The 15380-nt window shown below is 45.2% G+C and overlaps 1 protein-coding gene across 2 annotated transcripts in view; it reads right to left on the reverse strand.

Moving 5' to 3' along the window:
• Positions 1–15380, reverse strand: part of LOC135909764 (nephrin-like) — a 114441-nt gene that overhangs the window by 44287 nt on the left and 54774 nt on the right. For both annotated transcript variants that reach the window (XM_065441833.2, XM_065441834.2), the window contains exons 4-6: positions 3488–3835; positions 1967–2077; positions 958–1161 (exon numbers count right to left, since the gene is read on the reverse strand). In XM_065441833.2, coding sequence (XP_065297905.1) covers positions 958–1161; positions 1967–2077; positions 3488–3835 — 663 coding nt within the window. The remainder of the gene's footprint in view (positions 1–957; positions 1162–1966; positions 2078–3487; positions 3836–15380) is intronic.

The raw sequence follows: 15380 nt of genomic DNA on the forward strand, positions 1-15380 counted from the left end.
TTACTCTTTTTGTCTTTCTTGATACAGTAAGTTTTTTTTTTATAATCCACATGAGCACATCAACAAGGCCCGGAAAAACAGCACCTTTCTGCGGCCGTGTTAAGTAATTATAAGACAGTTGCACATGTTTGGTTGCAGCTCTATGTAAGGGTGAAGAAAACTACGTAATAGCTAGTTTTATTGCTAGCTTTTCGTATGCCCTTATAAAACACATTGATACAATCTGTGGAGAAGGAAGAGGAGGAGGAGGAAAGAAGGGAGGAAAGAACGAAGGAAAGCTAGGGAGGTCGACTAGACACACGTCTGGTTGACTATCCTACACAGGAGGAGGAATTTCAGTCAAGAAAAGAAATAAAGGAGAGGTAGAGAAGAAGGTACTGTTAGTGCGAATACGTGCGGTTGTCCATCACGTCACGCCTACAATCGGTAACTGTGGCCAGTCATTTTCATGAAACGTAGCAGAACCCGTGTCACTTTGTAAGCTTGTAACGCGTAGGGCCATGATCCGAGAATCTTAGTGTCTGAAAATGGTCTGCTGTCTAACAGGTTTAACATCCTCCAAAGAACGTCGCGTTCGATGTCATAGAGATTACAAAACCACAGCACGCGCTCGATCTTCTCTTCACACTTGCATGACTCACAAATGGGTGTGTCGGACACTCCGTGGAGAAGCTACAAACCTTCTTTAAATGCTCTTTCCCTTCAATATACGTTCCTATTGCTTTGTAATGATTTGGCGGCATATCTGCCGATATTTGTGGTTAAAAAGCTTCTGTCCTTTGGTCTGTCTCTGTTCCCTGGTTTGGTCTTGCTCATAAATATTAAGTGGTTGTTTTCGAATATTCACTAGACAATAGTCTACAAAACCCCTGGGGCCAAAATACTACACAATTTCTGTGGATAGCCCATAGAAATAATTTCGCTAGCACATTTGCTAGTATGGTCTGGTCCACTCACGGTTCATGTCGATTGTCACGGAGGCGTAGACGGGGAGCGTCAGATTGGTGTTCGACGCCTGGCACGTGAGCACGCTACGTGCGTCCGAGCGCTCCAGTTTTGGGATTAGCAGCTCGTTGCGCGAGGTGGCGTCGCTTGTGTTGAAGTACTGGTCGTCCAGAAGGTTCATTTCCCGCCACCAGGTAACGGCCGGTAGTGGAGATCCTGAAAAGTAAGGAAATTATGCAAGATCTGTAAGTTGTTTTAAAGTGAATGACGACGACAAAAAAAATTGAGAAATAGTTCATTTTTGTAACGTTCGGCGGCATTGCAATGGCAACGCTCTCTTTTATCGAAGCTTTTTTTTTCTTTTTTGCTATAGTGACACGCACTGCTTGCATTGATGGTTACTTGATGACAAATAACTCAGCTGTAGCACGGTTGGCTGTGACTTTGTAGAAACGGGTCCCTTGGTGTTAATAAACTCAGATGAAATTCCGCGCTCTTAGTGCGTGCCTGTTACTCACTTTTCCTGTGTTTTATGTTGTTCCCTTTAATGATGTGACACACAGGAATCCTAGGATTGCTACATAACGCAGGCCCCAAACGTATTTATAACCAGTTAACGCCACATGCACAGACACACCAAATGTGCACAAATGCGCTTTATGCAAATATATCATCACGTATACGTGCGCACATCATTATATATAGTTTTTGACGGAGAGTTTAGACGCTACTGCTTCATCTAAAGCTAGACTTCCTGCAGTGAAATCATGACAAGCGCTTAGTGAAATTCGGTGAATGTTCCGTCTAATCTAACACGACTTTCCGGTTGCTGTTATCTATTCCAAATTTATCATTGGCGTGAGTATTCGGCCTGCAGGAAATTACTGTGAGTGCTAATGTGAAAGTAAGCCCTCGGCCCCGGGCGCAGCAGAAATAAGATTACAAGCTGAATTTTTTTTTTTCATCGATAACGGCTGTTGCAGCTACGGGGTTGAAGCTCTCGCCTGAAATTGTATCTTACCTCCCCTCGTTTCACAGGCCAGCTTCAGGGGAGCCCCTTCGTCGTAGGGACCAATGACGTCTTGCAAAACCTTGCCCGACTCGTCAGTGATGATGGCTTTCTTGGGGGGTACTGGACACGGGGAGGGGAAGGGGGAACGCACCAAGTTCTCGCTCAGAATCACGCATCTATATTTCAAGTTACTCGAGTACACGTTGGGTTTATATTTTTCATTATTGCGTGCAGATAGCAACGCAAAGAGCGACGCTTCACCTTGGTTGTTTCTTAGCGCACTGTTAGTGCGTGCTGACGTATACGTACGACTGTGTGTTTAAGCAGACATGCATAAGTATCATAATAGAGCGATAAAGCGGTTCCATGCACCGAATGAACAAAGCGGCCTTTAGTATACACCTAAGTAATGCAATACGCTTAGTATTTATGGAGCTATTCCCGGTTAGTTCGTATTTTGCGGGAAGCAGTGATAATGTAATTCTGAACTCAGAAAAGGCCAAAAGTTCTGTGCGTTTTGCCGGAGACAATAGACCGGATATGGGCACCTACTGAAACATGAATGCTGGGAAACCCCGCAGGCAGTAAATGCTGGTTCTTTTTCATAATCATTCACAATGAGAAAACTGGGCCTGTTTGACTGCCCAGTTTCCATGGGACGCGGTTTCAAATCTTCAAATGTTTGTCAAGCTGAACATGCTAAATTAAAACTGCACAAATATTATTTTATTTCGTTATTTTCAATACTACAAACTTTCACGCTCCACTTTTTTGTTTTTATCGGCTCAAATTGGTCGCTAACACTCTACTTGACAGCACTGCTAAGTTTTACATTCCATCCAGTGATTTAAGCTGATATCTGTAAAACCGTTTGAGGACATATTGATCTTTCCTGATTTGTCCCTTTGTGCTTTTAATGTTTACAAATGATGTTCTACTTGCAGCCCAAGGTAAACTATGCAACGTTTGTGTTGCTTTATCGGATCACACTGATATTGATAAGGTCACTGCAAGCCCACAGGTTTCATGATCCTTTGAATCAAGTACATTGATTGAATCATCACGGAGTCGATGCTTCGCAATAAATATCACGTTCATTACCATTTCAAGAAATTTGCTAGCTCCTTCTCTCTGGTCATTACTTAAGCAGTTCATAACATATAAACTTGATTTATTTATAGTGCAAAACTATTTCGTTTCTGTATATCTGCGGGCTCATTCTTCGTGACACATTAGTACAAATCGGGGACTTCGCTACCATCTCACATGACGAACGCGACGTCTATATTGTCTTGAACGCAGTGACCTCTTGCGCCACTCTTCAAAATTATACGAGAGGCGTCTTAAGTGTCTTCACGTGGCTGACTCACACAATATCGATTGAGCATTCAAAGATAAATGAGTCAGCCACGGGTTACTCTTTCGAGGTTTCGAAACACAGTGGATGGTAAGCTGCAACTCAAGGCGCCACACATTTTCGTGCGAAATGATCTGTGTTCACTTCTTCGTCCGCGGAATGGCGACACCAACCTATCACTTCCAAGGACACGACATAAGTGTGCGTCCTCGCCCATCGAAAGTCCACACGGCACTTGAACTCCCCGGCGTCTTCTGGCCGCACTGGATCTATGCGGAGAAGCGCAGTTGGCAGGGCGCTCGTGTTGAAGTCGTAGCGTCCGCCGAGATCAGGGCTGGGGAAGTGCTTGGCTCGCTCCAGGGGAGAGTTGCGAGCGTCCACACTGTAGAGGGGCCCGTGAACCCCCGACTTGGACCACAGAACTAGCGTAACGTTGTCCCGGTCGTGGTTAGACGCCGGTACCGACAGGTTGCACGGCAACTCGACGGCGCCTTCCACCACTGCCGTGAGACGAGGGACCACTGCGTGACACAGATGAGTTTTGATGACACCAATCTACTTTCTGCAGTATTATAGTACACCGAGCGTTGTCAAATTAAGACGACACCATTTCATCGACAATTGAAGTTTCGTTTCGCAGGCAAGTCCCCTTGATCAACCGGATATCTCAAACAGGTACTGCTGTGTTACACAGGTGGTGTCGCGCGCGGCTAAATCTTGTTACACTGGAAAACGCTCCTATTCTTCAACATCCCTAACATAGTCGAATTTTTCTTTCGCTTTGTGCTATGTTGAGAGATCGGCAGAATACATCTTCGCACCTGATATGTAGTTGCGTAACTTGTTGCAGACCTACAGACCTTGTAAAATAGAAGTGTGCGATCTAAATCATGAACAACAATGCCATGCCTAAACAAACTACGATGTACACGACGTTATGCTAAAGTAAGTTGGACTTTTACGATAAGGTATTGACACCACGACGTTTGTGAACACATCGGAGACAACTTACAATAATTGACGCCACTGACCGTGTCATGCTCAACACTTCAATTCTTGTGAAATAAGCGAAGCTAAGCATTTTCATGCTCTGTCAGTTCTTGAGAGAGAAACGAGGCCAAACGCTGACGGCTTCCTTTTCAGGAGGTCAGATGTCCGCGACTGCAGATATTTCCTGGCCGCCACTTGCAACAAGGACTATGATCATCTTCTTATGGGTGGGAAACGCAACCCGGACGAAAGACAAGAGGGCAGTACACGATACGAACGCAGTTTACTAACAACTGGTTTATTTTTTCAGACAAGGGAATAAAATATACAGAAAATGCAAACACGTGTGAAATGACGCTTACAAGACTGAAAAGGTGTTAGCCAACTAGCCAGTCAAAAACTCAGTTTCTTTACCCTGCAGAGTGATAGAAGTCTGGCTGACGCATGCGCCCGAGTTTACATGCATGAAGTAGGCTTCCATAATCTCGCGGTTGATTTGATTCATATTTTATACAATACTTCCGTTTGTTCAAACATAGGTTTGCATAAGCAAACTCTACAATGCGTGGCCAGATTAGAACCTGTTGCATTCCTGATCACACCTTTGTGCTCCCTAAGGCGGATGTTAAGGCAGCGTCCTGTCTGCCCGAAGTACTTCTTTCCGCACGAAAGTGGAATGACGTAGACCACTCCCACCGAGCATGCCACAAGCTTCCCCAAGTTTTTGACGCGGCACAGAGCCTTGGACGCCTGTTTAGGTCTATTGACAAGATTGCAACTCTTGTTTAACGAGTTCTTTGATGAAAAGACGACTTGAACGCCATATTTCATGGCTGTCTTATTTAACCCATGTCCCATCTGATATACATAAGGGATGACTGCATACTTTTTTACTTTTTCGATCTGTGTGTAAGGCGCTTCCCCTTTTTTATTTTCTTCACTAGCCCTTCACATATTGACAGGGTAATAGAATTTGGAAAACCGGCCTTCTCTAGACGATTGAGTTGTTGCGAAGAGCTCAGATTGGCGAAGTGGTGGCATGACATTCTACGAATTAGTTTCCCTCTTGTCTTTCGTCCAGGTTGCGCTGCCCCCCCCCCCCCATAGGAACATCTTCAATCATGAACTCGCCCAGCTTGCCGTGTTAATAAAGGACTATGGTCACTTGCACCCTCGTGGTCGGCTTAGTGAACACGTGGGCACTGGAGGAGTTTGAAGTGACACTTAACGTAAGCAAGAAATGAGTTTAGGTTTTTTAAAGTATTCTTTCTGAGTTGTATTTTCATTAATTTCGCAATGATCGGTTGATAATTAGAAGAGAAAATGAGGTCTATATTTTCTTCCTCTTGTCTTTAATTTCGCACGAAACCGCCGTGTTGGTACGTGACTGCGACGTCGTGGATTGAAAGATTTCCTCACATGTGTTACGTTGCAGCATCGCAAAAGTTCTCGAAACCTGTGTAATATCAGTCTCTTGCGCTCATTTTGAATGTACTGCAAGTCCTTTTCAACCAACAAAAAAATAATAATAAGTATACCGGACAAGACGCTGTCAAAATTTGTGACATCATAGTAAACGTTTGCGGAAAATTCAAGGAAGCATCACCACCGTCTTTACTTAGGCCTTTTCTGAAGCCTTTCCTTAAGCCTCTTCTGGAGAACCAAGCCTCCTCTCGCAATAAGAGAAGCGCTACTTAGAATTACAGATCAACTTACTTTTTTTTTCTTTTAGCGTCCCTTCAGGTCGCCAAGGAAACAACAGCGCGTGGATGGTCTTTAAACCGATGCACGCGAAAAAAAATACGTTGTTCGTATCTTAACACAAGGTGCGATCATTGATCCTTAATGTCATTAGATGATCTTATCAAGAAGCCCGGTTAAAGCGACAAATTGACACATCCAACAAAAAAGACTGACAACCCGCAACAGGGATCACACAATAACGCTGCCGTCATCGTCGTAAAATTGCGTGTGAAAGCAGAATAAACTCAGCGCAAAAAAAAAAAAATAAGATTCAGAAATCGGAAACAAAAATGATTTTGTCTTCGGACAGTTACAGTAGTTCACGCACCTGGCTTTTTTTTTCCTTTTGAATACCAGCGTTCGCATTATATATGAGTGCACTGCTTTTTCGACGCGGGAAAGGCTAGACGGCAGTTGTAGACGTAGAATGGGGTCCAGCTTATGAAATCGGCAACTGATGGCACTTGAACTCTAGAAATATTGTGACCCTTTGCGTGCGAGCAGGCGAAGTTTCTTGGCAGTGTCCGAGCTCTCCAAAGGTATTGGACGCGTCTGAATGTCTACCTGGGCAGACCGGGTAGCCCTGTCAGCAAAGTTGTTGCCGACACTGCCACAGTGAGCAGGAATTCACCGAAAGATTATGTTGTGCCTTCTTTCCAGAAAACGGTGGTGTACTTCCCTGATGTCGGATATCATCTGCTCGTAATTTCTGCGGTGTAATGCAGACTTGATATTGCTAAGGCCTGCGTTAGAGTCACAAATTACGACCCATTTCTCTGTCGGCTCTTCGGTGACATACGTCATAGCGGCATTGAGAGCTGCATGTTCTGCCGACGTAGATGTAGTCATGTGTGACAATTTCAATTTAACTTAACCTGCTTAGCTGGAACGATGAATGCAGCAGTTGAGCTGGTAGCTGAGGTCGAACCGTCGGTATATGCATGCATACAGTCATGTATGTCTGGTGTCCTGTAGTTGGAACTGGCGTTCGCGAACGCTTACTCCTATCGTATGGGAATGGCCGAGAGCCCGATGTGCGACTCCTGTACATGCGAGGATACCATAGAGCACCTATTGTGTACCTGCCCTCGTTAGGAACTGCGATGCCTTTCACTGTGGACAACTTTTCACTGTGGACAACTGTGGACAACTCAGAGGACAACTCAAGCCCTCTGAGGCTTTGGTAGGCCTGCTATATGTACTTTGTTTTCCTTATGCACAATAAAGATTGTATTGTATTGTATTGTATTGTATTGTATTGTATTGTATTGTATTGTATTTAAACCAGCTGGGCTCGAGATAGTACTCCGAGTCAAAGATACTCAGACCGTGGCCACACCTATCACTGGCACGAAAAGCGATTCATGCACCAGTACAATACTGGAAGTGCACCGGCGTAAGAGACCGCTTATAGTGTCCCTGTGCATCCTCGCACACGCACTCTGTGCTCTTTCTCTCTCTAATTTCCTCTTTCTATTCCCCTTTTCCTCGCCCCCAGTGTAGGGTAGCAAACCAGGTGCTCGTCTTCTTCACCTCCTTGGCTTTCCTGTACTTGCTCTCTCTCTCTCTCTCTCTCTCTATCGACACTGCACAGAGCTCCTTTGCAGTGCAAGGATGCTACCGGCACTAAAAAGGAAAAAAAGATATACATATATGTATACAACACCAAAGGGCTACTTTTCAGTACAACCATTTAGGTATGTGTACTCTTTCCTGTATATAGTTCATTACATAATGAAAATGTATTGCTTACGAACATGTGTTATCGGTCTAGCTGGCATTTCATTTTCGTTTTTCTTACCGCTGAGGAGAACGCCTAAGGCACGTACAAGAGAACCTCAAGTCTATTTCTGCACAACATCTGTGCGTGTTTGTACGTGTCTTGTGTATCCTAGGTTGTTGAGACCTAATTGCCCCTTTCGCTTCGACTGCCGAAAAATGACGCAGTAGCCAATATGTTAAAGGCAAAAGATAGTAGTAATAGGTAGTAATATGCCAACAACTACAGCTGCGGTTCCTAGGAACAAAAGATTGACTCGCCATCCCGGCCCCCAGAAAGTGGATGTCCAGCGAAGCTGTTGAGAACCATCAGTGCAAACTCTGAGCAATGCAATGCTTTATTGAGTCAGACTAATGGTAGTAATGATAATTTAGGGCAATGGTAGTAATCGGAGTGATGGCAGTGTGGACAGCATGCTGCCGCTGGTCGTAATGCCGCTTCTTTTTTCTCTTTGCCGCTCCTCGTAGTCACGCTGCTCTTCGGGAGTCCTAGCTATGCGTTGCCTAACCATAGCGGCGCGGCAACAACAATGAAATCAATTGCTCGGCTAGTTATCTTATATACGAAGGCTAGCGACGTCACTCCCCATGTTGCAAACAGCCGTCGCTGCGGCGCCTTGCGCACAAGTGACCTTTACAGGGAAACGTATGCGGAAAGCGCTATGTGCATTGCATTGTTGTCAGGAACTCGTTAGCATCAATTATGTGCTTTGCATGCTTCTTTTGTGGTTGTTCTTTATTGAAACGAATGCTGTTCTGTATGTTGTACGCGTGATTACACAACATATATGCACTCTTCGCTTCACTTTGCTGAGTGCTTGAAGCCTACTTCACTTCGGCCACGGGCCAGCCGGCTATTGCACACCTCCGGGATCGGCGCAGGTTTTTGCCCACGGACGCGAACACGAAAAATGCCGACCAGTGAGAGGCTAACAGTTTCGCTGTAAAGGAGGCGTTAAATATACAAACTGAATCTTACAGATGACGTAGCATACCTTACCTCAATGGAAAACTTTTTTCGCTTTTCTAAATAAGGGACTACACTCGCGTGTACACTGTGAACTTTCGAAGCAATCCGCCTTCCCTATTTCTTGAACCAGTAACGTTTGTTTCTGCAAAAGTAGTTTGGTCCACATTTATCAAGCCTATGTTCCCCACTCTTTTAGTAAACCATTCCATTACTTTCAATATCATAACTACTATATAAAGCTTAATAATTAATTTTCTTTTTCAGACAATTATCTTTCGGCACTTTGGCTACGTGGAACTTTCGAGTTCCTGTGCGTTAGAGTGATAGAGAAAAAGAGGGGAGGGGGAAAGGGGCATTCGGTTAGAAAGGAACAAATGAAGCAGCCGAAGTCAACCGACATCCGAGTTGACACAATTTGTTTCTTTCTTTCTTTTTCTCCTAACACGCTGCCGACAGGCCACGTTCTGATTCACAACAGCGTATGTCGATCACTCGTTTCCTGAATCAAGTTTCTCTATCGTATCGTTTTCTGGAGCCACCCTGGCGTACATAAGGTGAACCGAGACACGTACCCTAGTCCGTGCATGTGGCCGTAAGGAACGACTCCAACCATATAGAGAGACAGATAAAAAAGAAATAACCGAAAGTTTGTGACGGAGAGATCAGTGTTGGGTTATACGGGAGCTCCGGGAACAGAGAACAGCAGGGTGCGAGTGTTGACAAAAGGAGCGTGCAGAGAAGGCAGGCAGGCACGGGTGCGTGCGACCACCTATAGAACAAAGCACGACCGGGTGACGCGTGGTGGCTCCCTGAATGCAAACGTGACGCGTCGTTGATTCGGCACCACTGCCTGCGCCGTCGTGTTGTCACGCCTTTGCGTTTCCTCCCTTCGCGACAGAGCTCGCGCATGGTTCAACTTGTACATTCGCCTACACTCTCTCTCTACCTCTTTCACGTTCACAGTGTTCATTTGCTTGTATCGAAGGGGGAGACCGAACAGCCGCACATTCCCTGCCGCGTGGTTCGTTTCGATCGCGAGGAAGTTCGGGGGAAAGGATCTCTCTGCCGCTGTAGAGGCTGCATCATTCTTTTCCGATACACGCTTTCCCGCACAGCCGCGGCAAGGACGTGCGTGGAATTGCGGGCAAGGCTTCGACAAGTCGCACGTGACGAAGGTCGCCCGACACAGGCCCAGCCGGGCGAAAGGGAACGTGAATGCGATAGCCTGCCTGGAAGCGAGCTCGGTTGACGGCAACAGCGCCGCCGAATAGGGAACGAAGCCAGGGAATCGGGCGCTGTTATGGGGCCTTTGTACGAGTAAGTTGTGATTTTCTGTTTCGCAACAATACGAAAAAGCATGCGACGTTGCGGATGCGGAATGGTGACAGCTACTCGTTGTTTTACGTACAAAACGTTATTAGGAGACTACCACAATTTTAGCTCGGGTGAGTTGCGACAAGGATCTTGCCGCTGGAAGCAAAACGTCCAACAACGGCAAACAAATCATGCAGAAACACAACAACGCCATGAACGCCATACGGAATTTCATCTAGCTGTGCAATAGGTAAATGGTATGCTTTAAATAATCTCACGTTTACGCAAGCGTAAATCAGATAGCATACTTTATTATGCCACTATATAAATTAGTGTTCCATTTATGAGAATGCACAGGAACACATATTATATGAATATAGCTTAGAAGTTTTATCAATGCCCATTAGCACCAAAAGACTTTCACTTTGTCCAGTACCGTTGAAATTCGGTAGCGTCGTTGCTGAACTTAAGTGGGAATTTAATAAAAACTACACAACTTCCACATTTCTGCAATCCGCAGGTGATATAAAAATGTAAATTTTTCGCACATTTGTTCTTTATTAGCTACAAATACGTGTCCTTTTTTTTTTCTTAGAGTTGGCTATCCGAAAGCACAGTTAAAGAACCAAGGCAGCTCAAAACGAAAACTAAACAAAAAATACCAGCACACATCAATCCTGACAAGCAGAAGCGCCAACGATCCACAAAGAATAAAACATACACTATCAGTGCAGTTTTGAGCCACATTCGCGATGCACGTATATCTACATCTCGCGCACACACGGTAGCAAGCGCTTTCGCTGCGGCTGGAATTCCTATACGGAAATCCCAGCGTCGAATTAAACGACCTGGCTCGTGCGGAACATGTCCGTTTGTCTTCGCACGTCAAGCGCTTTCACTAGAACACTCACCGTTTTGTGCAACGCGGAAGTTTCTTAGCGACCATGTGGGAGAAGCCCACGTCAGGGGAGAAATAAATGGTGCCTTCGAAGTTTGTCGCAGCGTAGCTATACACGAGCAAATTCTCGAGGGTGGAATGTAGTCCACGTGTGCAGTAAATGAGACGGAGTTCACGGGTGGAAAAGCCGGGCGCCGAAACGGCTCGAACCGCAGCTAGAGCTTTGCTTTTTCGGGAGTAAGAAGTGTCAATTTTCTTGGCTCTCACTGTGCGCTTTGCCGGCCGAGTACTGTGTGGTTCGGTCGACCACGTGATTCAATGACGCGTGTCATTCGGGCGAGAGGGGACTTTGCGCGACGCAGCTAGGTTCCAAATGGCTCCTAACGTTGAGCGGGAGTTCCGGGCACCTTTTGCGAATGATAGAAAGAAATGTCTTCAAGCAGGTGCTGCTACCAGCTCTAGCTTGCGACGGAGGAACTGGGACATAGATGCTTGTGTTTCATCGCAATGAGCATACAAGTCTTTTTTGCTGTCTGGTTTTCGTTGGTATGAATGTTTTCCATACACCCCTCACGCAAGAGACAATAACGCATTTTACCTCAGCTTTCTCTACGCCCACTTCACTCACACTTCACGTGCGCACGCACTGCATAGAAGTTCGCTGTGGTCTCGTGTTTTCGACAAACCGCTGTGGCCAGGGAACCAGTGGCGTGGTCAGCGTACCGAAATTGATAGAAAGAGGAATTTAAAGAACTTGGAAAAAGTGAATATTTAACAAAATTCATCACGAGTGTCATTGATGCAATGGAAACAAAAAGGTCAATCACGTGCAGAATTCGATGTTAATATTGGATAAGTTTCGTGCGAGTTCAGAGGCTCTCATAAGACAGGAAACGTAAACAACTTTTTTTTAGTCTATAATACAGGGGGCAGAACGTTGGCCTGCTTTAGTACAGCAGAAAAACTGGCACGTATCATTACCGGCATGTTCCGCGGAATGAAATGCAGAAAGTCGCAGTCAATTGTCAAGAAAAAGGAGCTAATGAAGGTATGAAATTAAACTGCATGAGCACGTCGACAATTCTTGATCGTAAGCAGTAAATTAATGTTGTGAAGCTTCCATAGCTCTGGGTAATAAATTTAAATGTATTCTGTCATCGCGCTAGTTATGTAAATAGTAAGGAACCTAAAGTGGCCGTTTGATTAACACACTAACCAATAAAGTCTCGATCAACCGGAACCTTATAAAGCATGCAAAAGGAAGCGGTAAAAAGGGAAGATAAAGTAAAAATGAGAAAAATACTTTGAAAAGATATATAACGCTAACGTGCATCTAGCAAGTGCAAGTATATCGAATAACATGAAAAAGTGAGCAATGCAGAAGTGCATTCGTAGCGTTCATGAGCCGAAGAGAATAAGGAAGCAGAAAAATACCAGGCGTCTAGTAATAACGAGAAACTAAACGCTAAATTGACTAAGAAAGGGAGGAGAGATTGAACGAGAGTGAAAAATGCAGTAAAGAGAGAGAGAGAAAGAAGAGTAGGCATAAACTTACTATTGCTACGACTATGGCTATAAATAAGAGTTGCTAAAGGTTGAGCAATCGTCTAGTATGTACAAACCTCGCTCTCGCCTCGTAAACGCATAATTCTCGTAGGCGTCGACAGCGACCGCTCTTCCTGTGTTGGAGCAGCAAGAAGATATCGCGAAACACTGTGAGATCACGAATAGGTCATACAGTGGACATATATCACAGCAAGACGACACTGCACAATTATAAGGATAATAATAATAACAACAAGAACAAAATAATAATGATATAGGCATAATATTAAGCTGTTACTCGTTTTATTGTTGCATTGCTGAACTTGGTTTTTTTTAACCCTCTGGAACAATGGCAGGCCTGAAGGAGTAAGCCGCTGTTCCAGCTTGAGAACTTCCTAGATTATAAATTGCATTCCCCCCTCACTCCCCATTTCTTCTTTCCCTCTTCATTTTTGCAGTCAGCAGACACGAAACAGAGTAATACGACAGGGGCCAAGATGTTGATCCCTGTCGTATAATTAGTGCGCGAGAAGACTAGATTAGAAGGATCCTCAAAATAAAAACGAACCAGACAAGGTGCCGAAAGAAGAGCAAGCTCTTCTGCGATTAGCACAAGAACACCTCATCTACTGAAGACAACAACTTCGTAACTCGCACTGCTTAGGGTCAGTTGTAACCCTGGCCTCACCATTTACAGCAATAGGGTCAACATGGGTCGCACACACGCCAGCGGTGGCTTCGTAAGCTTTCTTAAAAGCACCTCCGACCAACCCGCAGATGATCTGCACGATACCACCTGCCCCCTTCTTAAATGTCCTGCCCTCCTTTCAAAATTCAATAATGCACCACCAACGTTTTCCCTCCATGCTATCGCGCGGAACATGGCGAGGAACATAGTGACGGACACGGTGTTTCTCATTTAGTATAGTGCAGATTTGATCGCCGTATTGCAGGAAATTATTAGACTCAAGCTTCAGTTACTTCAGTGGGCGAATCAAGCCGGAACGGGCTGCTATCGCACACTGGACAATTACCTCACACCTGATATTTTGTTCAAGTACACCTATCCTCACTCCTCACTTCTAGCGGTAATCACAAGATATAAGTTTCTTATTCACGTTATGTGGTTCGGTGGCTGATTTGACCCATTTCAATTTAAGGAACACAATTACCCTTAAATCTATTAGGATAAGCCGGAAAGCTTATCACGTGCGATTGAATAAACGACATGAACAGTGTACGCACGGCGTTGTTGATAGCCGCTGGACTATAGACATAAATGAATATAGGAAAGAAGCTCAAGTATTCGATAACGGAACAGCGGTAATATCGCTCGAGAAACATGAAATATTTGCAGCGTGCGTTAAAACAGCCAGTGCTGGATATTTTGCGTACAACATCTGCGCGCCCCTCTACATCAACGCATTTCTACAGCAGAGTGCGATCGCGTTTTACTCCCTTCATGCGACTTACAGGAATATAAGTTTCAGCGCAACTTCCATCGCGACCACGCTCGAAGAATGCCTGCATCGCAGCGGTCACTGCGCGGCCTGCCTTTTCAGTGAGCCATCGGACGTGTCATCACCATAAGGCAAACAACGACGATCGAAAATTGAAAGGACCGCCACGTGGCTTTCAGGCGACCTCACGCGTGCGCCACCACCGAACCAACTTCCTTGGGTCTCAAAACTCTCGAAGCCCGTGCGCAGCGACTGTGACACTTTCGATCCACTCTGCCGAGGGCTTATGCGGCTCACACGCGGCACTGAGTGGAAACGCTATCGACCCGACAGCTCTCAAAGGCGCGGAAATGCGGCGAGGAGTGTCAGCAAAGACGCCGAAGCAAGGAAAACAGCTGGAATCGCGCCAAACTCTCTTCAACGGGTGTGCGTGTGCCCGCTCTCCCCTTTTACGCGCCCGTCATCGAGAGAATCTTCGTTAATGCCACGTCTTTCATCGTCGCTCGGCATTCCACCGACCGCACTCCCACGGGCACGCGTGTGAACGTTCTTATAACCTGCTCGCGCTGGTCGATCGGTGCCCTGCTGTGACAATGTTTTCAAACTCGACATTACGTATGAACTCGTTCTGACATATGCTGAACCTATTACAGCCTTGATTGACGTCGCCGTGGGCGACATTTTCGGCGCGTTTCGAACTGTAGACCGCTTTTCAAACACATGTCGTGTACCCAGATCGTTTATTTACAGTTGGCGACCCCGACGTGTATGCGCCTCCTATATTTTTGATCACCTGCCTTCAGTCTTTAAACAGCTGGAGAGTGAGTTCCTAAACTTCTCTCGTATTTTTCGGATGCATAGACTGTTTTTTTTTCTTTTTTTGCTAATGTGTACCCTGCTGTTTAAAACGTTTAGGCCGTGTGGTATGTGCTTCCTAGTTATTACATTCAGGGGCAGTGTTTTTTTAGTATGTGGCGTGAAAGCATCAGGAACAAATGTTTGAAAAAAGGAGAGCTATTGCAACATCCATTTTTTGTTTCATGTTTTAAGCAGACATCAAGCTTTAGCATGCGCAAACAAGGTTATTCTTTTATTTTTGAATGTATTAGTGTTTCGTCTAGTGCGGAGACATTTAAACTATTGTACTCGTTATTAATGGAAACACAACCTGGTACATAGTCATGTTTTGAATAACCCTTCATCTGCTCACAAATCAGCGTATCAAGTGAGGCAGAACGCAATGTTCAATAATATAACTTAGACGGAATATAATCCAGAGAAACGTCACTCTCAGTGTACACGTGGAACCAGCACTCCATTATCCTACTATTTAAGAGAGCCGGGCTTGACTACACAGCATCAGGTCA

The sequence above is a fragment of the Dermacentor albipictus genome, chromosome 4 (assembly GCF_038994185.2).
Source record: "Dermacentor albipictus isolate Rhodes 1998 colony chromosome 4, USDA_Dalb.pri_finalv2, whole genome shotgun sequence".
Lineage (NCBI taxonomy): Eukaryota > Metazoa > Arthropoda > Arachnida > Ixodida > Ixodidae > Dermacentor > Dermacentor albipictus.